Below are 25,790 nucleotides of genomic sequence, written 5' to 3'. Positions count from 1 at the left end.
TGAAATGGTCCTTAAACCAGAGGGCCTCAATTTAGGGGCTCATGGCCTTAAAACATAAAAAGATATATAAAGTAAAAAATAATAAAAAGATAAAAGTAAGGATGAGCAACAGCAAGATACAGTGTTGACTGCGACAGGCTGATTACTTGATGTTGTTGCTCATGCTTCTGTAAAAGCTGGAGAAAATTGTTTTAAAAGTTTCCTCCAAACTCAATGTCTAAATATTATTTCTGTCTATAGAGGCTACAGTAATTCTTCCCAGATGAATGGCTCCCATGGTTGCTTCATCAGTTAAAGCTATCATACTACTTTCCTATATTTGGTTAGGTAACACAGAAAAAATTGCCCTTTGCTGGAACTTCTGATATGGGAGTATCCTGGCATGGCTTTGGCTTGGAGTGCCACACAAACAGGTAGAGTGCGCTGAGCCATGCAAGCAGCAACACAGACACCACCTGATCTTTTCCATGGTATGGACCATGGATAACCAGCTGACAGGAGAATAATACTGCTGGAAAGGGGCAGCACCAGTTCATTGAGAGGTTGACCCAACAACATCCTGGTAGAAGTTTTTTGGTTTAAGTTTTCTCTGTGTTCTGTGGTTCTTCCTGCAAATCAGTTTGGCTGTCTCTGCCAGTGGCTGAGGAGTTAACATGGGTAGCAAGCCAGCAGTGGTAAAAATTCCCCAAGAGACTTGTTGCTAAGAGGGGGCTGGCATTTGTATTAGGACTGGCCTTGATACCAGGGCACAGTACAGAAAAACCCAAAGGCACAGAAGTAGACACAGCAATCTTATGAGTAATAATGTCTTGAACTGGGATGTTGCTGCTGAAATCCCGTTTGTATTGGAGAAAATGGGGACAGAGGTGGACTCAAGTGCAATGTGTCATCTTTCATGTTATATCTATTAGAGCAAAACCAATGAGGAGTAAATTGCATTTACACTGTAGCTCAGATCATTCCATTGCTATTACTGCTCCTTGACAGAGTCTACTGATACAACCTGCCCCCAGGCAAATGCCTTTAAGAGGTTGTTGTTCAAGTCCACTGGCCAAGTTTCTAAGTGTCATTGTTAGGAATTGGCATTAGTATGGTGAATTACTGCTAGTGCATCAAACCCCATCATAACAAACCACCTGAATCTCTACTTTAATTGACATAACAGTGCTGCCCACGTGGCCACAGTGGAGTATGCATTCTTTGTGTGCCAGCATGCTTAATGACATCCTTCCTTCTTCTCATGGCTGCTCAGGAGGAGTGCATGGCAGAGGCAAGACACAGGACTGTGGCTGACTGGAGTGGGAATGTTTTCCAGGGCAGCTGACTGAGCAGAAAAGTTAAATTGCAAGAGTGGATGTAGACAAAGCCACATTCAGGAAAGGAATATTAGTGAGTGGACAGGGAAGTGGAAATACTAGACTAGCTGAGACCTAACATGGGCTAAGGATGCTTGAATCACCTGGGATGCAAAAAGGAGTGAGAGTGTAGAAGCAATGCTATGGATGGTGATAGCAAACAGCGCTGCCATGTGCTGCTCAGTGGCTGACCCAAAACAATGCCTCAGATACTGTGTCCACGGTTTCAAGGGGCCAAATACCCTACTAGGTACAACACAGAAAGAAACAGTTACATCCAAAGGGACTGTATTTCAAGGAGCAGCAGACAGCCTACACGAAACCTTGCAGTAAGAGCACAGAGCACCTCCTCAATCCCAACAGACTGCAGAGGTGAACATTACCTGAGAAAATGCCCCAGCCAGCTGGCAGATCATCTTTGGGTGATTATCAATGACTTGTGATGCCCTGTTGCACCTGACTGCTTTGTAATCAGTTTGTTGTTCTGTATTTGGCTGCATCTCTGTAGGTATATCTGGTGAAGAGCCTGCTACCTGGAATGCTTGGCAGCACAAGTTCACTACTAGATCCTCCCAGTGAGAGCAGTGGGTGTGACAGCGCAGCCCCTCCAGGACACCATGGGCTGAGGGACAAACAATCTGTGGTACAACCACTGCACTCTCAGTCACCTGCAATGTCTGGCATGGGTTAATATTACAGATGGCTGTGGCAAAGCCCTGCAAGGTTGGAATTATATCCCGAATGCTGGGTGGTCCTGAAGCTCCCTCGCTAGCTTCTGTTTAGGTGAAACAGGGACTAACTTAGGATGATGTAATTAACAAAACCTGTTTAACAAGGACCAAGTGTCTTTGGCCCTGATGGTGGCACGTTAATTAGCTCTGTCTTATTAACTTTTACTTTTCACTTTGTGTTCAGTGGGTGGATACACCCATGAAAATTTAAGGTACTTGTAAACTAATGATCCCAGTGGGAGTACTGAGGCCTTACCTTAGCCAGGAGCTGAGTTTGGTGTAAATTAGCTGATTGTGGGGGGCTGTGGCAAATAGGGTGGCGCAAGCAAGAACCGAGTATTTCCATTGCGTGAGCTATGGATCAACAGCTGACACAAAAGCATGTGAGACTGCTGGAAAGGCATACTGCAATCTTATTGTGGACTGATCTGATTAGTGGCCTGCGCTGGCATGTGGCTGTAATCACCGGCAGAGATTGGTGTGCGGGGAGGTGTGGTGACGTGAATGTCTGAGACAGCGTAGGAGCAGTGTCTGGGATTCAACCATTACGTGAAGAAGCTGCGGTCTACCCAGGAGCCTGAGGTTGTGCCACCCTCCTTGGAGTAGTAATTGGGGATGGTCACTTGTGTACAAGACATACATTTCCCTGACACTGCCTATCCCTCACTCCCATCCACTTAATAAACTGAACGTAGCAGTGCCATGTCTTTCCCACACTGTAATCCTAATTTCCTAAATTAATCTAAAATGAAAGAGAAGGCTGAAAAATTAAAAAAATAGAATTAATTTGTAACTATGGTGCTACACTGAGAAATTTTAAAAAAAGGACAGTGGGTCAGACACCTAATACAGGGATGATCACTGCCCTGGTCCTGCTGGCCACACTATTTCTGACACAGGCCAGGATGCCAGTGACCTTCTTGGCCACCTGGGCATACTGATGGCTCACATTCAGCTGGCTGTCAACCCAGCACCCCCAGGTCCTTTTCCACTGAGCCACTCTGCCTCCAGCCTGTAGCACTGCAGGGGGTTGTTGTGACCCGAGTGCAGGACCCGGCATTCTGCCTTGTTGAACCTCATACTGCTGGCCTCAGTCCACTGATCCAGCCTGTCCAGATCCCTCTACAGAGCTACTGTGCTACTGTGAATAAGACAAATTGTACTTCAGAGGCTTGTGAACTACTTAGAACTATTTCAATGTGCAGACATACATGCTGCTCCATGAGAACTTCCTTTAGCAGGGCGGTTCGACTGGATGATCTCCAGAAGTCCCTTCCAACCCTAACCTTTCTGTAATTACAGATGTCTGAAGTTTTCCGAATGCAGTCTTCTTTTGTGTTTTTAAACACTGTTGGTAACTGAAATGGAAATAAAATTCTTCATATGAATGCTAGCACATTTATCCAGCTTTTTTGTTAAAAAACGGAGCAGTGCTTTTTATGGCTTAAGTACTTCCATAACCACCAGTTTACCCACTAAACTTCCCTACTTTTTAAAAGAGTCTGCTGAAATAATTAAACGACATCTCCCTCCTCCACCTGTTTCTAAAAAGCATTTCTGAAAATGGAGGCTTACACATTTATTAGACTTTCACTGTATAAAAATGTACAGTGGCTTTATTGACATGTACATTCCATTATGTTTACAGCTGCAAGATATGAGGCACACTCAGTATTGCACTTCATTAAAATTTCAGGCTCAAACATAACCCAGAAGTTTAAATGAAACTGCTGTTGTAATTTAATAATTCTTATACAGGACAAACATTGATACCTTTATATACAGTGTGATACTTGTTACATTTATGCCTTCCTAACACATTTTTTTTTTATAACAGTCTAGGAAATAAACCAGAATATTCTTCTTTCCCATTCCCACTTGTGATGCGTTACAATTGTACAAGATTACAAAAAGTCAGTATACAATAATCAGTAATTTTTTCTTTCTCCTGAAAGCCAGCATCATTCATAGTCCACAGACACACAGATCCTTTAATAGCAATTGTTTATTTGTAAATGTCCAATGTTTCCTAGCCGATGACTGTAATGGCCACATGCAAACACCTCACAAATTTTGATGTCTTGGTTCAAAAAATGTCAATATCTCACAGCAAGAATTATGTACATGGTATTTGGCATCCTTCTTGCACTGTAAATTGTTCCTTTTACCTGGGTTATGAAATGGTCCCATCCTCATCCCATCTGGACTTTGTTTTCAGGACACTTGAGGGATGAGGGCACCTGTTTTTGCTCTGGTAAAAAAAAATTGCTAGTCTAAAAAGTGTGAGCATTTCTGCAAACCCCACAACCCAGAGCAAATTCTTCACCAGTGGGTGGATGGACAACATGAAGTGGACATTCTGTTCCTTCAAGTTGTTTACCTTTGGGACCTACAGTGAATTTCAGGGTGACAGGGGGAAAAAGAAAAGGAAAAACCCAAAAGATTAATGCTTGCAGACAATATAAACAAACATACATTCCCTCAAAAAAAACATGATAACTGAAGGTAATACATCTATAATATGAATTTATAAGGCATCAAAAATTAAGGTTTAAGAAATGGCAGCTAGGAAGGTGCTTGCACACAGTCAGATTCAAGCAAGAAGCCTGAAGGCTTAATAGGCCAAGAAAAGAAAGTCAATTAAATCTGACAAAACATGATCAAAACCTGTTAGTTCCTTAAAACAGTTATTTCAAATGCTGAACTGGTATTTGAAGAGGAAAAAAAATGATCAAACTGTCATGTAATTTAAAACAATCAAATTGAAAGTGAAGAAGTTTTATCTCACTCATACTGTGAAAGAAATTCACACAATCTAAGAGCAAAATTGGTAAGTACGAATAAATTACATTCTGCAGTAAACAAAAATTCTAAGGAATTGTAATTTTTTGGTTAAGATATTTACATGAAATAAGTAAACAAAAAGATCTCTTTTTTTTTTTTTTCAACAGCAAGGTGAATTATATGATTTAGTGAGGTCAAATTAGTAGCACATGGATTTTGAAACTAAGACATTGGGGTAACAGTTTGCACATGACAGCTGCATAGAGATACAGTATTTAATAGTTTTACACATCATTCCACATCTGGAGTCTGAATTGGTGTAGGGAAATTGAAATGTCTTTCTGTATCCAAGTATCTAATGTTTAAAGGATCAGTGCAATGACATTGCCAGAAAAACAACAAAAATCGAAAGCATGCATAGAACAAACCCATTCTAGTATCATTCAAGTTACTAAATTTAAAATTTGTATGACTGACCCTGTGGTTTTCCTAGAAAAAACTAGCAAGAAAAGATAAGAAAACCAATTAAAACTAGTTACTTATCTCCAATTCAGTGTGGTAAATTTGCTGTGTAAGAATCCTACCTGCAGGACAGTGTGGGAGTTCTTCTTTAGGGATGCTTGTCATTCTTTGGAAATCATCATGGCAAGCATTGCAAAAATGTGTTGTCCCAAAACAGAAAAAAACAGCAACTGAACAGCAGTAGCGGCATTTGTATTCTAAGAAATCTGTACCGTGTTTGGGACACATCTGAGCAAAGGAAAGCAAACACCGATTAATGAAGTACCCATGCTCTAACAATCCCAATAATTCATTTCTACATTCTGTAGTCTACAGTGGTATTACACAACATTGTACAACACATATAATTACAAATGACTGTGAATTATTGTACAGCTTGGGTACGCAGAGCTTTAGAGTGAAATAAGAACATGAATACAAGTTATTTACTCACCTGAGCCCTTGAAACATCAGAGCATGCACCACAGATAAGCTCTCTGGGATCATAGTCATCTCCTTGTCCAGCCTCAGCATCACAACGAGCTTCGCCACCAAAATATGCCTTAATTGTAGATAGAAATGATTGGACATTAAATAAGAGACAACTATTCTTTTAACCAATTCAATGTGGGGGGGAAATGATGAATGACACAGCCATTACAGTAGTCTCCACTATGCTGATCTCTCTCTCTCCACTGTCTCTGGGTACATGTTTTTGAGGTACTCAAACAATGTCTCAGGATAAACAAGACCAAAAACTGTGCAATATACCCTGGTCTATGCAAGTGACTTAAAGGCTTTTGAAACAGTATTTGGATGCTCTATGAACTCTATGTAAAAAAGACAGGAATGAAGCTGAAGGCAGCACAGAACAATCCACCAGGAGGGCTTTTTACTAACTGAAGGGAATATCAGTTTTTATGCTCATGTGGGATCCCTTATAATTAGAATTTTGGTATTTTCTGCAGATTCTCATCTTATTCTACCAGGACACACTGGGCACAAAAATGCACCAAAGTGAGCCTGAAACTCTGATGAATTTCCTCATATACAAGTGTTTTCACACACAGCAGTGATATGAGGTGATGAGTAACTTCCTTCATTTATTATCTAACTAAACAATGCACAAAATTGTTATTCTCAGCAATTCTAGCCATTTTGCAGAGTTTTTAAAAGGATGGGGAAAGTGGTCTCAAGGCAACTATGAGGAAGGAAAAATTTAAGCACCCTACTCTCCCCCAAACTCTGCAGATTAAAAAAAAAAAGGAAAAGTCCTATGGAATGCATGTCAGAGAATTAGGTAGTAGAGCTTGGGGTGAATAAGTGCTAGAGGAAGGAAAGAAGTTAGAAATTAGATCCCTGAATGTTGCTATTCAGACATATAAACACAGTATGAAAGGGAATAATGAGATAAAAGGGAAAGAAAAAGAGGGCAATAAGAAAAACACTGAAATACCAAGTATTAAATACTGGAAAGAAAATGTAAGAAAAAACAGGGACAGGGCTAAAAACTGGAGAAAGATGAAAAAAGAAAGTATTTTTGCAAGGGATGAAAAAAGGCAGTAGGCAAGTTTCTAAAGGATGAGGAATGAAAATGGATGAACTGTGGGAGGCAGGAATAGAAGTGAACTGAGTAACTATGGAGTAGTGAGCTAGTGATGCATTACAGTCCTTCCCTAGTATATGGAAATTAATCCTTTGTTTTCTTATTTCCAAATTGTTCACTTCCACATTTAACAAAAAAATTATTGGGGTTGCCCTTGAAAATTTGATCATGAAATTGCCTTATTCCCTTCATTCCTAAGGGAAAAAAGAAAACGATGTGATCAAGCTGGGCACTAAAATCAGCTTCAGATGAAAGAAGCAAAGGGAGGGGTTTAGCATTATTAAGGCTGGAAAAGACCTCAGAGATCATTGAGGCTAACCTTTGACTGAACAGTTCAGTGATTATCCAGAATTTCTATAGCCATTTTCTCTAACCACAGATAAAGAATCTCTTTGCTGATGGGGAAACCCAGGGGCTGTTTGTGTATTTTTGTCTTCTGGTTAAAGTTTATATTCTCTTCCTGAAGAGAACTGTACGCATATGACCTAGAGTCCATCAGGCTAGACCACACATATTTATGTGGCATCTTAGTGAGGAGCTCTCCATATGGCAGAGTTAGAATGAAATATGTTTATACTATTTCAATGTTGACATAAAGTATGACTTGGAAGTGGGACAAAGGGATGGTTGGAGTTCTAACACAGTATCACCTGCACATTCTTGTAAGGATGCTATCATGCTTTTGGTTTCTGAGTTGCTCTGTATATACATTTTGTATATACAACTGCTCTGTATATACATCTTTACAAGATAAAACACTGTGTACATCTCATTTGCTCAATGCTTTTTTAATTATTATCCTGTGAACAACTTCTTTTCCTGCTTTTCTACTTCATACAGAATATATTAAATATATGTTCCATCCTAAGGCATTACTTTTAAAACTACAACATACATTTAGTAATTAATCACCATACCTTTTTGCACTTGTAGCAAACATAATAAGCATATCTGTTCATAGCATAGCCAGCTGGGTCATTATAAAATCTAACACCTGGCGTCGTAATGGCCTCGCTCTTGTGCAACCCTTCATACTCCAATCTCATTAGCGCTTTTCTCCTTACATCTTCATAGAGTTCTTTGATTGGATCAAGCAAATCCTTTAATACTGTATGATTGATTTTGTTCTGAAATAAAAGAAATACTGATTAAAGTATCTTGCATCTTTATCACAACAGCTATGATAATTTGTATTATGGTCAGACAGAAATAGTATGATGGATGTCCTAAAAACCTAAGAGCTTGGGCAGTGAACATTTCAAAAAATGGCTGATATAGTATATACTCTATTTGCTGCAAAAATAGTAAGCAGGAATGCTCCTTCCACGGCCTGTTGTTATAAGAAGTCATCAGCCCTTACAACAGACTAACAACCACAGAGGGATGGTCAAGAATACACAAAATATTTAGCACAGCACAAGAATATGCTGATTGTATGTTTTTTTAAATTTTGGTCCTATTTGACTCACTGCTAAGCAATTAAGAATAATGACTGTCAGTCCTCTATGGCAGCTCTTTTTCATTTAATGATCACCAGCTATTGCCATAAACTACGACAATGCAGCATGACAAAAGAAATATAGCGTGCAGAATGGCTGACCATTCCCAAACTTCATATTCCTACGGTGTTAAGGTGCTCTCCCCTTCCAGCAGCTATCATGTGATTTTGATTACAGCAATTTAAATTTTGTTGAGTATAAAAGGAATTTCTAGTAATTTAAGCTGAAGTAAGTACATGTATTCTTCCCTACATATCAGGTAACCTCTGTTTGACCTAGGCAGGCATGCAGCTCATTTACCTTGCAAATAGGACAGGACATAAACCCGAAAGTTATCCTTGGCCCAAGCCATCTGTTTTCTAGTACTCGTTGACAGCATTGCAAATGGAAAACATGGCTGCAGTCCAGCTTTAGAAAAGAATACATATAAGTGAACATTGAAGTTACATTGACCACTAAAGTAGAAGTAGTTATTTACTTTTAAGTGGCAACATTCACAAATTCCAGTATTACTTCATTTAAAATCCTACAAGACCCCTATTTTCTTCTTAACAAGGAGAAAGAATACGAAATGGTTATTAAAATCATAACCACTCCAAAACCACCTGGGGAAATATGAAATAAATATGAAGTATATCTACTAATTACCTCAGTTGTTTTTCTCCTTTATGAAATATGCGTTTTAATAAAGTAGACAGAGCAAATTAAATTGATCCAATCTGCTTTCTTGAAATAGAAGTAATGCCAGACAAAAAGAAAGCTTTTAAGGTGACCTAAACATTGTTATGATGTCTCTGTTTAAATTTTTAAGAACATAATTTGAAAGACTTTGTATTTTAGCTTCTTCCACACTACACATTACAATTATAACAGTAATCTCTTGAAAGGGAAAAAAAATCCCAAAAACCTGGATAGCTGGTGCTGCTGAAAGTGCTTCAGTAAAGCAGATCATGCACATGTCATCAGCATCTTGTTTAAGAGTTGTAGCATTCTTATCACAGCCATGCAAGCATGGCAAACAGTGCTCTTCATTCTTAACGCCTCCACAGGGATGACCGCAGGGGTGTGTCTTGCTGCAGGCAATTTTAGCATACTCCTATTAAAAGTAAAGAGTTAATCACCTTTTCCCCTTCACTGAGTGTTTTGACAATGTCACTTTTTGAAGGACTGCTGGTCTGTGCAATGAACTGAGATGAAACAACCATGATTCATGTTATCTACCGGTACAGCAGGTACTTGGGAAAAACTGCATGTTGTGTACTTGAAATAACAATGGTTACTTATGTTACTTCTGAATAGAAATGGTTTATTGAAACCATAATTTAAAAATTTCGATAGAAAAAGAACTGTTCTTTGATCCTTCATGTGTAGTTTATATATTGAGTGCTTCCTGACTACCCTGCATTAACAGCCTTTAAGATATCTGCAGCTTTTGGTCTTTCAGGAAAGGTATCAAGTAACCCACTCTTAAGAACACATTATAAGCTAATCATTAGTCAACATAAAGCACTTCTACAGGAAATGGAATTTTAACCATCTCTAATTCCTATCTCTGATAAGTAGTAAACTTAAAAAGTTGCCCAGAAGCTAACAGCAAATTGAACTGAATTGATGTTACATTAATATAATGTATTCATAGGCAGAAAGAGAAAAAAGGATGGCCAACTTGCTTCATTTAAACAGAAATAAATAGGGTGGGATAAGAAACTGGTTAGGATTTGGCCCTCTGCCAATTTCACCCATACTGTAGGACACAAAACCACTTAGGATACATGGATACAATTGCCAAACCTGGCCAAGTCATGTTCTATGCTCACATAATACACAGGCTGTTAGGCAAACTAGCTTTATCAAGCTTTCCGGTACACCAGCCTTTATGCTGACAGTGTGTATTTTACTTTATAATTGCAACACTATTGTGAAAACTTGAGATACTTTTGAAGATAGTAATAAAACTACGCAGTATTCTGGTTGACTATTGGTGCTTGTAGTATGTAACTAAAATAAATATTTAAAAACTGTGAAGTACTTGAATGATAATATTAAATATTAAAACCTTTTCATATGAGAGGCCTGATTTAAAATGGACCACAGGGATAAACAAGGTTTACTTAAAATAAGAAGCATATTTCATCCTGTGGTCTCTTCTATTTATGTAGTTAGTGATGACTGTACTTGTTAATACACACCTGGCAGTCTGCATCAGAACAAACACTTCCCACTGCTGATAATTCTGTTCCACTCCTACATCCACAGAAACGGCAGGCTTCAGAACTGCTGGTGGTTGGTTTGCCTAGGTCCACGAGAGTAAACAAAACCAAAAAATGTTCTAATGAAACATAAGGGACCGATACTCTAACAGACATCTAAACAACAGTCACAGAAAACAACTAGAAATCCAGCAATTCTTATGCAGCTAAACTATTTTATTTTTATTAACAAACAATTAAAAGCATTGCCCTAAAGGAGGTGAAAATCAAAATAATCAGGGTAAATAGCAAGTAATAACACTTGTGTTTTACCTGTCTGTTCTCTAAACTCCACCATAGCCTTCATAGTTTTAGAATCTGCTAATGCCATCAGCCAGAAAAGTTTGGTCCTTCCACATCCCTCATGGAGATCAACTTTGATAGCTTCTTCTTCTTCTTTGAATACCTGTCAGGTTAACCAAACAGATACGAAATAGCATCTCTGTTATTTTTGTCACTGTCTCTTTGGATTTACACCGTATGTTTTATAGGTTCTGTGGAGCTTGCCTACTGCAAGCTATTTTTCTTTTATACATTCCATAACTTTTACATATTGCAGCATGGATAAAGGCTCTGTGTTTTCAGAAGTAAAAATAAATAAAATTAACTCTTGATCTAACATGTCTGTGAAACAATAGTGCAGCAATGCTAAAAAGAGAGCTGCACAACATTTTTTCTAGTTTAATAAATATGGAGCTTGGTCTTCATAACTCCTATCCAATTCATCCAGCAGACAACAGTATATTACAAGCACAAGATAACATCAGAAATATCTTCACATAACCATGCCAGTAGTTTATCAGAGCAACACTGATAATTATGGTCTTAAAAATATGTACTATAGAATAACAATTATACAAGTGTGTAATATTAACATTTTCGATTTTCACATAAATACACAGTGGATACTTTTTGCTACAATGAGGAAAATATAAAATTTTTGCAAAATCAAAAAACTGCATGAGATCCTTAGGGGACTTTATGCAGTCTCTTCTCTTACTCCTTTCCCAAGTTTTGAAGGCAGTTCTGTTTGCATTCATTTTACCTGCAATGCAATGAAAGTTAGAACTTTTCTGGGTATGGATTTATACTCTCACTTTAATTCTTATCAGAATCAGAAAAAAATCAACCCTCTAATTGCTTCACAATGGATATTACATAAGCATGTTGTAGTAACTTACAGGCTGTTCTTTCTGGAATGGGGAGAAAATACATTAAAGAGGAATGTATGACTGAAATTGGACAAAGAACAGGAAGCAAAGAGAAAACAGGAGAGGGGGAACATGACAGAACTTAAAATTGAAATTGAGGGGCTTAACATGAGAGATGTAAAGGTAAAGGTAAAGGTGGTAAATAAAGAGCAAAAGTTTAAACATGCTTTTAGAAGTAGATAGGAAAATCTGATAAGTAGCTATTTTGGACAGATTAAAGGAGAAATGTGAGGACTTCTATGAGATAAGAACTTACTTTTTATCAACTGTAATCTGAATAGGCTATACAGGAGAAATCAGAAAAATAAATGAGACTAGACTGTGCTGTGCCGTGACAGAAGAGTAGACACAAAAAATGATCTTCCTGGGATGACAAAACAGGAAAATTTCTAAGGGGATTGCGAAGATTTTAGCTAAGAAAGAGAAGATAAACGGATGGCCATGGAACTGCCAGGCTGAGACTTCACTGCAATTGCAGAGGCACCAGGAAAAGTGTTCCACTGTAGAGTGAAACTCAATACCAGTGGTCTGATGTTTACATCACACGTGCTCTAGACTAGTTGATCCCATGCACTGAATGACCATTAGCTGTGTGTCTCTCTATCTTTTGTTCTTAGTTTCACCTGAAAATAATCCAGTTCATGCACTCCAAGGCTGCTCAATAACAGAAATCAAAGCACATTAAAGAGAGATGATCACATCTGCTTTAAAAGCCCATTCCTGATCATAATTAAAAAGTTAATATAGATGCATTTCAGGAGAGGGAGAAGAGGAGTGATTTCCATTGAATTAACTTTATTAATGACATTTATTATTTTAATCTTTGTGCAAATGTAAGTAGTCAAAGGGAAAAGGGGAAAATAAAGGACCACAAAAAACATAAGAGAGAAATAGTGTCAAGAAAGAGGAAATGTTCAATAATTCCAGAAGTAAAAGCATCTGCAACATTAATTTCAATGAGAAAAAGCAAAATTCCATGGAGAATGTTGTTTCAAGTTTAGAGATGAAAAGGATAAAAGAATAACACAAAAGAACACTAATTAACAGAGTACTCAGCAATTTGCAAAAACTCAGATCTAAGTCAAAGTTTCAATCCTAAAAACAAAACCAAAAGAAGTCAGGAAATTTTCAAGCTTATGAATATGACAACATACTTATCTGTGAAAACAGAGTGAAAGCTAGAGGAATATTGTGCAATAAGAGAAGACTGACATAGAAGAACCAGTAGGAATATTTGCTATCAAATGGTCTTCCTGGATATGAAAAAAATATACATACCTTAGAAATGAAGAGGTTGATAAGCCCTGAGTTCATATGACAGAAGTAAAGGAGATATAATTTAACAGGAATAAAGAACCAATATATACTTCAGAAGGTCTAGGGAGCTCCTAAATTCTCCTAAAAAAGTGTTCCGACCCAATGTTAAACAAGAGAGAAAAAAGCTGATGTAGCAAAAGAACTAGAATTAGGGACTGCTACAAGATTTTCTAACCTTCTTCCAAGATAAGTGATAAGAAAATGTAACTAAAAACAACGAAAAAGCATTAAATGGAAAATTATCTATCCCATCTCTAAAACAAAATAAAACAATACACCCTTTTCAGATTTGATACCTGCTACTGCCTTTTACTTATATATTATTTGGGGAAATGCACACAATATATGCAGTGCATACAACATGATGTCATGTATACTCTACCTGTCTCTGATGAGTTTTTGTTCGACGATGGAGATGAAGGAATCGGTCACAATCTGTGCACAAATTCCCACAGACATTACATAAAATGATTGCAGCAGTTTCACCATCATCGTGGTTATCACACATTGGCTGAGATAAAAAAGAAAAAATACAAAATAATTCCTCTTTATCACTTCCTTTCAGCATCTGTTTTTATTCTCCCCCCAGTCACACACCCCACACTTCCTCTCCAATTTATAAAGGGGGATAAAGAGCTTGTTTCGACTATTAATGCTATCTTTAGAGTAATCAATATTTAAACAATTACTCCTGGACACAAAAAGCCTCAATTTATGGCATCAATTTTTTTGATATTCTTCATTTCACGTTTTGTGTGATGTAGCAAAAATGTGTTTTTTCAACAATGTAGTTGAGACATCGTTTTTAACTAGTGTTGAAACTAGCTGAGGAGATTTCTGTTGAAACTAGAGAAGAGCTTTATGTGGTAACAGTGGGTTATGGGCATGTTAACAGAAAACTTCAGAGATACAAGTACTCAAGCTTAGTCAGCAGGCATGATATTTACCCTTCATTACTTTGATATGGTATGTTTACTCTGTTCAAACATCTAAACAAAGTTGTAGGTCATCTATAACTCAGAGGCAATATGGTTGAAATAACAAACTTCAAAATCCATCGTAAAATTAAGTTGCTCTACTGATACAATTTTTTTTTAAATTCAACATGGTTGTGTTTTGCAGTTCAAAATATCTGCACAAATAAGAGTTCAATCACTGATTTTGATTATGTATATGTTTGAGAACAAGTTTCCATTGTAATCACAGAACATGTGGTTTCCATGATACTGGAACTTGGAACAGAGTTCTTCCAAAGCAGTTCTGGTAGGGAGACACACATTCACCCTCAACATCTGAATATCATGATGTAAAACAGGATTGGGGAATTTCAGGCTGGGTTCAGTAGCTCTAAGAATTATTTGTTCTAAGTATCCTGAGTTGTTAGTGCACAATCTTTCCTTGCCTCCCATTCAGTTAGAAACAGTTTCTGTCTCTTTGGGGTAATCATTCTCTACTGAGATGGGGAAGTAGTTATTGAGGAACACAAAAGAATTGATTTTATTATGTGAGAGGGATTAAGACAGAAGGGAAAAGCTCTGATAGAGGGTGTTGTATTAACTGAGTCAATCTACTCAAAAATCCATTCCACAGGTGTTAGGAAGGCCTTGCTTCATCCTGAACTTAACCTTACTGTTTTAAGTTGAAATTTCTGTTTTCTGAGCAGTGTTTGTCTAGAACACAAATACTTCAAATGTGTATGTACAATCTCCCCTGGGAACAAAAGGGACAAATAAGGTTAGGCCAAGTGTACCTTTCCCTACCATTATTCTAAATTCTTTGATAACTGAATAAATAAAAATAAACACAAAACCATATGATTTTCAGTCTCACCATCTGTTTCTGTTGCCCATCCTTTCCCATCCATCTTCCTGAGGATAGTCTGTCAACATGATCCTGATCAAGAACACAGAGGGATGCTAAGGCCAGCCACAGCTATTGAAAGACAAGGTAGAATTAAATGTCGTAGATACATTAAAAACAAAAAACCAAAACTCAAACAAATACTAAAAAAATAAACTTCAGCAGATAAGAATGTCACTGTTACCTGCTCATACAACCCAAGTTTTTTATTTTCCAAAAGAAGCTGCAGATACAATAAAACTTACTGAACTTTGGGGAACTACCTTGTTTCTTTCAGGTATGTCACTTTATGATTATAAAAAGAGTAGCTACCACACAAGAAAGAAGAAGTGAAGAAAGAACAACAAGAGCACATTACAGAGAAATACGGCAAATATAGACTTGCATATTGCTCCCAAACATTGCAGGCCTTAGGGAAGACAAAATTCAAGGACACAGACTAATAAAAATGAAAACAAAACCAAAAACAATCCCCACAAAACTTCAGCTTAATGAGACTGATTTCCCTATGTTCTCTCCTCACTTCACAGTAATTTGAAATTGCCCAGGGTACCCTACTAAAAGCAGTTCTACATTAACTATTCAGAGGAAGCTTTTCTCTCTTATTCTCCTTTGACTAGAGTGAAATCCTGAAGAGATGAGTTACACGAAGATAATTTGTCAGTAAGCCTGAAACCCAAATTGAAACGCACTTGACAGCTGCATTTTGGAATAGTTTGATTAGAACAAAATTGTTTTTGCTGAAAAACTCTATTGGACTCTTCCCCAAAAAACACACCTCCATGACAGAGTACAGTCAGTCAAAAGAGTAGCTGGACTGATGTTCAAGGCTCTTCTAAGACCTGGTTAAACTAATATGGTGACAGCTGAAGCCAGTGGTAGTCCAAGACTGTGTCCTCCAGAAAGCAGGGAATATATGAGTAACAAAAATGATGAAAACCACATGAGTGTCAAATGCCTGTAACCATTGCAAGCCTCCTTTTTTTTTTTCTACAATTATTATGCCTGAGCAGCTAAAATCTGTACTCTCTAAGATAGTAGGAATGTAATAATTTACAAATATGCTTTTCGTGGTATTTCAAGAAATCTATTAAGGTTGAATCAGTCTCAGTTTCTATAAAAGATTCATGGAAAAAGTTAAGACCAAGAAAAGAAAAACATACCAGGTTTGTTTGTAAGGCTCAGCAAATAATTTTTTATTTTGAGACAAACACAGGTGAAACTTAACTTAATTGTCCTAGAAAACATCTGTTACTGTTTTCATAATACCCTTGAGATGTGGCAGCTGAATACCTAGAAGTCAAACTACTTAAAATAGTTACATGGAGAGCTGGAAAAAGACAGCTTATGCATATTGTGCAATGTTCCACACAGATGATCTCATAAATTTAATAAAAGGGAAGTATCACAAACTTAAAAGTAGAACTATGTCAAGAATAAGCCCCCAAATGTACAGGTATCACATTTATTCTTCATTATTTCTGAGATACCCAAGATGCATATTTAATTATAATTCAGTTTTCACTTGTGTATTTCTGCCACAAAGAAGACAATTAAATCTGCTGAGACATAGGGAAAGAAAAACTTTTATTAGGACATACAGTGATTGCTTTAGCATACCTGTCCATTATGCACACAGCTAGATTTGGAGAATATAAACTGTATACCGTATGCATTGTTTCCTGAAGTAACCTGTTCTACCAGGAACAGGAAGTTTGTTCTACCATAGAGGAAGGCTCCATGTGGGATCCAATAGATGGGCTCCCACTGCACATTTACAATGAACTAATGCTGAATTCAGTGAAGTTCTTACTCTGGTTGTTGCAATGCACCTCACTGGTGATCTGTATTCTTCTTCCATTTTGGTCAGGGCTATGATGGTTTCAGCAATAGCATTCTTTGTCACACGTGACCACGCTTCTGACAGATGACCCTGTTAAAGAGGAAACACAATTTATTATAGCTTTTATTAAGAACAACTAAAATTGTAATTAGAGCTGCTAAGAACAACATTAGATTAAGATCTCAAGTTAGAACAGAAAAAGAGACAGTCAGGGATGACTTTGACAAATCAGGTCTTTTCACAGAATTATTTCAGTTGGAAGGGACCTTAAAGACCATCTATTTCTAGGTTCCCTGCCAGGGATAAGGTAACAACCTTCCACTAGACCAGGCTGCTCAAAGCCCCATCCAACCTGGCCTTGATTTTTAAATCTAGTAAAAATTAGCCCTCAAATACTCAAGTAACTGACTGAGGCAGTCTCTGAGCAGCTACTGGAATAAGTAACTTAGAATAGATAGAGGGCATATGATTTGAAGAATGCAAGATCATATTCCTAAAGTGTTCCTCACTCCTCCTGGAGAAAGAAAGATGCAGAGCTGGAGCATAGGTAAGTGACTGTGAACACCACACAGATCACAGTGGGTTCCTAAAGAAATCAGGTTCACTTGCCTAGCTCAGCCATCCTCAATACTCTCCACAGTTTCTCTATTTGAAAGAAATAAAGAGGAGTACACAGGAAACATCAGGACTACAAGCACATTTTCCAAACTAACCTTTAACATTCTGAGCCTATGGCACTGATTCATACTCTAAAGTTTCTGATTCAGAGACTGCTATCTCCTTCAATTTTTATTGTAATTTGTAGATTTCTAAACCTCATGCTAAAGGTGACAAATAATTGAGGCTCACTGGACTCTGAAAAGGAAGGTATAATGACTAATTCAGATGTAGGTAACTATACATTGCAAATGTTGAGAAAGTTCTGTGAAAGAAATCACATTTCTAACTTTTACAAAGAGCGTAGTAAGATGGATGTCGCCCTAATGATAATTAGCAGCTCTAAAAAGCTTCAAAGAAGGGTTTTCAAACAGAGACACGCTTTAGTTGTAACTCTTATGAATTGTGCAGTTCTGAAATCTTGTGGTCAGAATCAACAGCAGCAATTGCAGAGAACTCCAATCCATCTTCATCAACTTTGAGGAGGACCTCCTTAATCTAAGCTCAGTGAATGGTTTAGAAAACACGACTCCAAAGCTTAAGATACTGAAAGACCTTTCAAAGAGTACTCACAGAAGCAAATCTGGGTCATTTAGAGTATCTGACTGAAGCAGGTACAGAATTAAGGAAAATAAAAAACCCTCTCGACTAAATTCCTTTCCCTGTAACATAAACAAAACCTTTTTTTCTTTTGCCAGTATTGTTTCTGGGAAATAGCTGATTCACCTTTCATCAATACTGCTAAAAAAAACTTGTCTGAAGCAGATACAGCTATGGAAAATTTAAGCCCAGATGGTTAAAGTAATAAGCAATTGTAAATGTAGATTTCAGTCAAAGAAAGAAGTCAGTTTCAACCAGAAAATCCACACATGAAGTCTACATACTGTTACATGAAAACAACACTATTATCTTACTCCACAGATACTTTCTACTTTTCTATTAGAGTTCTGAGTGCTCAAGATTTTTAAAAATTAGGTTTCTAATTTAATAATGTAGACAATGGCCCACAGTCGCTTACCTCCAAAATTTCTGGTACAAGTGACTTATTTAAAAGCTTATTTTAAAACTAGATATCTGTTTAGCAGAATGAGAACTCAACTGGCTACTGCTCCTAGCCTAGACTCTGTCCTCAAAACTATACTTTACTTTTCTTGAGACCAATTCACATTTAGCAGCTCAACCCAATAATAACTATAATAGAAGGTAATGAAAAGATGTACACTTCATTATCAGAAATATTAGAATATCCTCCACACATTTAAAGGATAGAAACTCACTGCTGCCATGTCTTTGATGAGTTTAATGATGATCTCTGAAATCTGTGTAGGCGTTGAACCCTTCATCCACCAATGACTTTCACCTCGACGAATGTAGCTGCAAAGGACATACAGTAATAGATGAAGTAAACTCAAGTAACTAGTTACTATTTGTCAAAATCCAGGACAAAGAAATAAGTGTACATATTCAGCACATAGTAGGTTGTGGTTTGTTTTTTTTTAAAATTGAACTCACGAATAACGTGACATATGGTCAAAATGTTATACAGTTTTTCCCATTATAAACAAAGATTATAAAGACAACAACTGACTTCAAAGAAGGTGCCTTTAGCTCAAGAATATATACATAATTTTAAACAAACCTGGAATTGAAGATCATTGGAAGTGTGACTGTAGTAACTCCTTTGCCTGCAGTAGTGCCAGCTGTCCCTGTGATAGTAGTTCCTTTGGCTTTTAGCTGTACAGTGAGAGCTTTGGCAATGCATCCCAAAAACATGTCCAAGATACCTAGTTTATTCCAATCTCCTTTTTCTGTTGAATGAATGATATCACTTATATCTGCTGGTGGAAGAGACTTCACTCCTATAATACTAGCCAGGCGACTAGGGGTTACCTCAGGCAAAACTCGTCTCAGTAATGATGTTACCTGGAAAAGAAAAATCAGAACACAACAATTCTTACCAAGACAGCTGGAGTTTTCAAGCAAAATCAAATAAAGTCTTTCTCCTCCACAAGCTATTTCAGTAAGAAGGACTGAATCTAATTTCTGTACTTAATTACTACGGTAAGAAATTCTGCAATGTTTTTATCTTGCAGGAACTTAGAATCCACCTAGAGAAGGAACAGCAGCTTACAACAAGATAGTGCACTAGTTGTATTAAGGTAAATATGTTTATATAGTTACATTGTATTATGTGCATATAACTACGCACATGCTCAGACAGACAACACCCAAATTCAGAAAGAAAGATATTAAAACTCTGCTTGAGGATACCAAGAGTAGAAACAAACTGTCTAGTTCCACATTACTACACTTACAGCCTGAGTGTAAGACACATGCTAAGGACTCATGCCAGTTCAATAACAGACACTGGTAATTAAAAACCTCTCATCTTACCTACACAGGCTATATGGGCATTATATATACATAATATGAAATACTTAAAACCCACTGGATACTTAGATCCTGTCCATTTGACAGACATTTTTACCATCCTCTACTTATTCAAGGTCTAATCTTAGCCAGTGCAACCTTGCTTCATCTGTTATGATGATTTAGCAAAACAGTCACTGGTCATTCCACAATTCTAGCTGTCACTGTGCCTTAAGGTCAAACACAATATTAAAACTATTGCCTCCTCAAATCATGCAAATATTTACCAACATTTGGAGCATATGAAACATATATAAATTGGGGCAATTATGTAACTCTCTCATACCCTTTCCCCCAATGAAGTGGCATGAGATCTTACCTCACACCTTCACACCTGAAAACTTAACTGCTTTTTGTACAGAACTCCTATTTGCAATAAATAAACACACCAGCTTTTAAACTTCATACATTTGAAAAATCAAAAATTAACAGCTCTGATATATAAAAGGAGCACCTCTGGTTCTTGCAATTATATACAATAATTGTGGACAAAGTTGTCCTTTATAAATAGACAAATGCAATTAATGAACTTTAAGTCTTTTTTTTGGAATGTACTACAAAACACTGGTAAAAATTTAAGTAGTACCACAGTCATAAGACAGTGCAAACTTTAGAATCTGAACTTTCATCTTAAAAAAGAGAATTCTTAGTCATTGCAGCAGAAAGCAAATTTCTGACAAACCAAACATACATACCTAGACATGGATGAAACTGTTTTAAACATGACCAATTGGGCTACTGTGAAGTAAGATTCACTGAATACTGTGAAGTTCAGATTGACTGAAGAATCCTTTGCAACAGCACTCCCAAACAAAAGATGCATGCTTATGTAAAAGATCCCCACCCATTAGGACATAGGAAATTACTAACTGCTCTTGTGCATCCTACTCAATTTCAGCAACAACCCCTGCCAAGCAAACCACATGTCCTTTTGATGTATGGTTTGAAAAAGCACTTTACCCTGTCCTATTCAAAATCCTTCAGAATAAGGACAAGAAAGGTGAAGGGCAATATTAGTTTAAGGCATTTCAGTTTGCTGCTTTAGGTTCATGATGACTTAATTAAGCAATTTTGGGTTCCTACACCTCAGTTCTACCTCCTGGAGACAAAGCATTACAAACTTGCTCAAAAGTTAATTGTTGTTTTAATTTCATAACTGTAGCCTTCATTGTCTTCAGCACTGTTTGTGCTTCCTACAAATAGTTTCATACAGTCAAATTGTGGTGGTGCTGGAATATATATGTATTTATATGTCAAACACATGAAACTGTTTAACCCCATTCAAAAACTGGAAAACCAACCTAAAACCTGACACTTAAATTCCAAAAAGAAATTCTGTATTTATTTTTTTTACATATTCAGAAATTTTTACAAGTCCTCTCCTCATTATTGTGGTAACAAAATGAGTTGCATTATTTACAGTTATTCCCTATGTGGAATATTTAATAAGAAGAATGAGTTCAAGTACACGTTATACTATCACGCACACAATTTTAGGATTCTAAAGACATTTTTCTAGGAATACCAAGATAAACAAGGAGCAGTTGGCACTCACCTGTCTCTGCACCCTGGGGGAAGCAGTGTGTAGCAACGAAAAGAGATCCTGGAGCAGAGTCAGCTGCTGAGCCAGATACTGCCGGCCCACATTGGAGCCGCTCAGTGCCAGAACCATGGAGAGCAGCTCAAAGCAATAGGCGTCAGAAGAGGCATCTTCATCGTTGGGCTGTGAGTTGGCATTCTCCTTGCTGGAGATGGCGTGCTCCCATTCCTCACGCACACGCGTGGCTTCCATTCGGATGGCCTGGACTATATGGGCACATACCTATCCAAACAGAATCCAAATACATAATAACTCTAAAAACTTTTAGAAAGTGAAAGTGATTGTGTTTTAGGCACCTTCACAACTACAGCTAAAATGGAAAACCTGTGAAATTTTGCCTGTGCTTAAATTACTTTTTAACATAAATTCAAATGAAGAAGAAAATTTGCATTTAAGCATAAAGTAAAGACCAGATAAAATTCTTCAGAATTAAGATTTAGATTTAATACTGAATTCACTCATCTTCATTCTGGAAAATTTAACTGAAATTATTTTCTTTTTATTTTAGTTCCTGCCTTTTAGTTTATTTTTTACCTAGAATTCAGGTTAAAAAAACCACCAAAAAACCCGCATAAAAAATCCCTATAAAATACATTTACTCAATACCCCCAAAATAAAATGACTTATTAAAATACTTAAGTCTCTTGATTTGTTTATTACTAAGGAAGCTTAAAAACTGTAGAAATAATGTTTTCATTTTACCAATAGCATGTTAAAAATAATTTTTAAGAGATTTTAAAGTTTGCTCAGTGACAAAAGAGTAGATTCTGCGTAACTTACTAACCTAATAAATTTCAAAATTAATTAATAGCTCTTTTATTATTGTGAAAAATCTTTATGGCAATGTTTGTCTCATTATAGGTATAATAAAGATAATATAAAAGATGCTTATTTGGTATATTTAAAAGAATTCAGTATTCCAAAGAAAATATACTCTAACTACTGCTTTATGTTAGAAAAAAACCCAGACAAGCTAAAAAAAACCCCAACCCCAAAATGTCACTGATTAGAAAAAAGAGTAATTTAAGAATGTATGCACTGGTTACCTTTTTAGGATTAAATTTTATCAAACCTAAGTACTTTTTGATGATAGAGATGGGGAGAAAACATGTACAAACTAAGCATCTAAACTCTTGTCACTGAACCTCACCTTGTGAAGCTCTACTACTATGCTATTATTACTGGTAAATATGAGGAAGTACCATTTACAACTCAATTCTAAAACTTTTGGAATTGAGTCTAATAGGGTAAGAGGTTTTATCCAATTAAAATGAATTTTCTCAGTGTTAATTTCTGCAGATTTTACATATAAAATAAACACACATACTATTTAAAATGTAAACCAAAATGTGTTCATAAAGAACAGAAGAACTGGAAGTACCAAATAAATGGTTCTATATTCCCTGAAAATGAGCATATTTATTACAAGGCACAAATATTTAATCCTCAAGTAATTTCAAAATGAACAAACCTGTTTCTGCAAATTTGTCAGCTTGCTCCGGCTGAATATGATCCCTACCATGTGCTCCTTCAGATCTGCATCTGATGTTGCCTTCATAAAAAGCATATTTAATCAGATCAAAAGTTTCAAGAACATTTCATAATTACTCTGGCAATTAACATGGAATGTATCAACAAACTCTTTTAAAAGTTTGAGCTTTTTGTACAGAAAAATAAGATATGTAAGCAAGATCAATTTAACTATATAAATACCTCTTCAAGAGGAATTTGAGCATGAAATGAAATAAATAATAAGCAAAACAAGTGGAGTATAATTATCTGAGATTCAGCCCCTTCGTGTAGGTTAATACAATCAGTGATTAAGTCTTTGTAAAGCACTGCACAGAATATATTTTTCAGTTTGTATGTTTCATAATAAAAGAAACAGGGAACACACAACCAAGTTATCACACAGCTGGTGTGAGAAAAATACACTTTTACAACTGTATAATCCAGTTGTAGAACTTATTGCCACAAGGTACTGGGTAGATCAAAATTACCTATCATCTGAAAAAGGAAATTACTTTCATTAAGGGCAGTCCAATTTTGGCTATTAAACAGTACAGTCCATATACAGTAACCCTTTCAGGAACACTTCTTAAACTAATCCTTGCTGGAAGACAGAGAAGTATAGCAGGTGAAAGGATAGTAGTGCGGTTTCCTCATATTCTTTTTTTCTAAAGATCAATGGAGCCCCTATTGAGGCACAAGATAATAGGCAAGGACTTTCAGGTTGACCACTACTACAGGTGCTAAGTACTTCTGTAATTGTAGGCAAAATTTGTGCCACCATTACTACGATGTTTGCATTAAATGCATATCCCTCAATTATAATTTATTCATAAAAAGATCCATTATAACTTTTTAAAAATAAGCAATTGTGGCATTTTACTTCTGTTTTGATCTAAAAATTATGCATGAGAAATGGGATAAATAATGAAAATCATCCTGGATCATTTTTTCAGCAAAGTATTATTGATAGAACACAAATAAATACATTGTGTACTTTTTCTTCTCCTTCTGGGGAAGACAATAATGCTTTTTCTTCTTGTTCTGGGGTTGGCTCAGCATCTCCGGAGATGAGTTTTCCAAATACCTGGAAGAAAGACAATGACAATTAGCATATCTCAAAGATAAACCGATGCAGCTGTGGCATTTTACATTAAAACATAAAGCACTGAAAGTCTACAATATGTAGTAACTTTCACTGTATAATGCATCATTAAAATCCCACCTGGGATGTTATAAGTCGGAATACTCGCAGTGTCTCAGATTCACAGTTTCTTTGTTGAGCGACACTTGCAGAAATCTGGCCTGCTATTTTAATGCTTTCACCATCTTTCCATCCAAGAATTTTCACTTGTCGAACTCTCAGTGTGTTCTCTGGACCCTTCAATTCAATTTTGATGATGTGATTGTCACCCCCAGGAAGTTCACTTGTTACCCAGCCAATATGTCTTGAATCCAAGTCTACCTATTAAAGAGGAATATAAAGATGGGAACTGATGTTACGTCAAACAAAAAGTCACCTACCTCTAAAACAAACCCATCATGTATCACTGCAACAAATACAATGCTTGCAATGAAATTTTCATCCTGAGCAGTAAGACTTCTGTCTAATTATAAAAATATTCAATCTTTTGAATTCAGATTAAAAAAAAAGTCTCAAACTTAAAAAAATTATATATAGCCATTTCTTTTTTGTCTTTAAAGCTTATTAGAAACAGTGGTCAACCTATCCCTTTTATCCTCAAAGCATGAGTTCACATATTAAGAAAACTCAACTCTTAGAACTAGTATTTGCTCACTACCTTAATTAAGAAAGAAAAAAAAGTCACCATAATTTAACTGAAAACACAACACACAATTTTCAGTAGTTATTTCATCCCTATTCACATAAACCCCTGTCAGAGAAATTGTACCTCTGTGAAAGTCAATGTCTGCTATCCTTATCAAGACATGCAAGACTTAAGAATTGTAAAAAAGAGAGACGAACTGTAACAAATTAAGCTTGTTTTAAAATACATATTGTTTTAAAAAATGAACATCAATAATGCTATAAGAATCATCTATTTCATATATGATGAAATATATGCAGTGTTACTACTGGAAGTCAGAGTAAAAGCTTGATCAATATTCAGTATACATGGCTGAATTCTATCATTATTAATGCAGTATTTTCCAAGAATTATTTTGATGCCTGATATTTGTAAAGTAATTTATCTACCACAAGAAGTGGAAACTATTTGCTTAGAAAAATCTCTGCTATGTACAGCCAAAAAATGACAGCAGTTTTCCTGTGTCAACTGTTAAAATGTTTACCTGCTTTATTCTGCAGAGATCTTCTACTGCCTTGCCAGTTAGGAAGGTCATTGAAGTCACTTTGTTCTACAACAGACAACCAAAATAAGAATGAAACACTTCAACTGAGGACAGTTCTAATCAATCCTGTATTAAGAGAGTATGTAATAAAAGACAGAAGTTGTTTCATTCCCCCCCAAAAAATTTAAAAGTGATAAAAACCAGGGAGAAAGAATTCCAAAGCACAGTTCTCAAAAAAAATAGAAACAAAAAACTGCTCTTTATATTAAGAGCTGTAGTTGAAATACAGATACATTTGTAACATTACTGTACAGATCAGTAAAAA

At 36.4% G+C, this 25,790-nt stretch overlaps 1 protein-coding gene across 14 annotated transcripts in view; it reads right to left on the bottom strand.

The window, feature by feature from the left end:
- Window positions 1-3,664: 3,664 nt before the first annotated feature.
- Window positions 3,665-25,790, bottom strand: part of MYCBP2 (MYC binding protein 2) — a 180,696-nt gene continuing 158,570 nt past the window's right edge. For 12 of the 14 annotated variants that reach the window (XM_051780370.1, XM_051780369.1, XM_051780376.1 and 9 more), the window contains 18 exons: window positions 25,466-25,531; window positions 24,378-24,617; window positions 24,141-24,239; window positions 23,115-23,195; window positions 21,599-21,865; window positions 19,253-19,536; window positions 18,891-18,987; window positions 16,927-17,046; window positions 15,084-15,185; window positions 13,636-13,764; window positions 10,999-11,131; window positions 10,666-10,769; window positions 9,384-9,572; window positions 8,777-8,884; window positions 7,895-8,104; window positions 5,826-5,933; window positions 5,455-5,620; window positions 3,665-4,475 (listed from right to left, as the gene is read on the bottom strand). In XM_051780370.1, coding sequence (XP_051636330.1) covers window positions 4,360-4,475; window positions 5,455-5,620; window positions 5,826-5,933; window positions 7,895-8,104; window positions 8,777-8,884; window positions 9,384-9,572; window positions 10,666-10,769; window positions 10,999-11,131; window positions 13,636-13,764; window positions 15,084-15,185; window positions 16,927-17,046; window positions 18,891-18,987; window positions 19,253-19,536; window positions 21,599-21,865; window positions 23,115-23,195; window positions 24,141-24,239; window positions 24,378-24,617; window positions 25,466-25,531 — 2,619 coding nt within the window. In that variant the 3' untranslated portion in view covers window positions 3,665-4,359. The remainder of the gene's footprint in view (window positions 4,476-5,454; window positions 5,621-5,825; window positions 5,934-7,894; window positions 8,105-8,776; window positions 8,885-9,383; window positions 9,573-10,665; window positions 10,770-10,998; window positions 11,132-13,635; window positions 13,765-15,083; window positions 15,186-16,926; window positions 17,047-18,890; window positions 18,988-19,252; window positions 19,537-21,598; window positions 21,866-23,114; window positions 23,196-24,140; window positions 24,240-24,377; window positions 24,618-25,465; window positions 25,532-25,790) is intronic. The other 2 variants (XM_051780383.1, XM_051780371.1) reach the window with 1 other exon arrangement.

The sequence above is a fragment of the Manacus candei genome, unplaced genomic scaffold (assembly GCF_025592945.1).
Source record: "Manacus candei isolate 608988 ecotype Guabito, Panama unplaced genomic scaffold, ASM2559294v1 h1tg000014l, whole genome shotgun sequence".
Taxonomy (NCBI): Eukaryota; Metazoa; Chordata; class Aves; order Passeriformes; family Pipridae; genus Manacus; species Manacus candei.
Note: the sequence above shows the minus strand (reverse complement) of the source record. Positions and strands in the feature narration are given on the sequence as shown.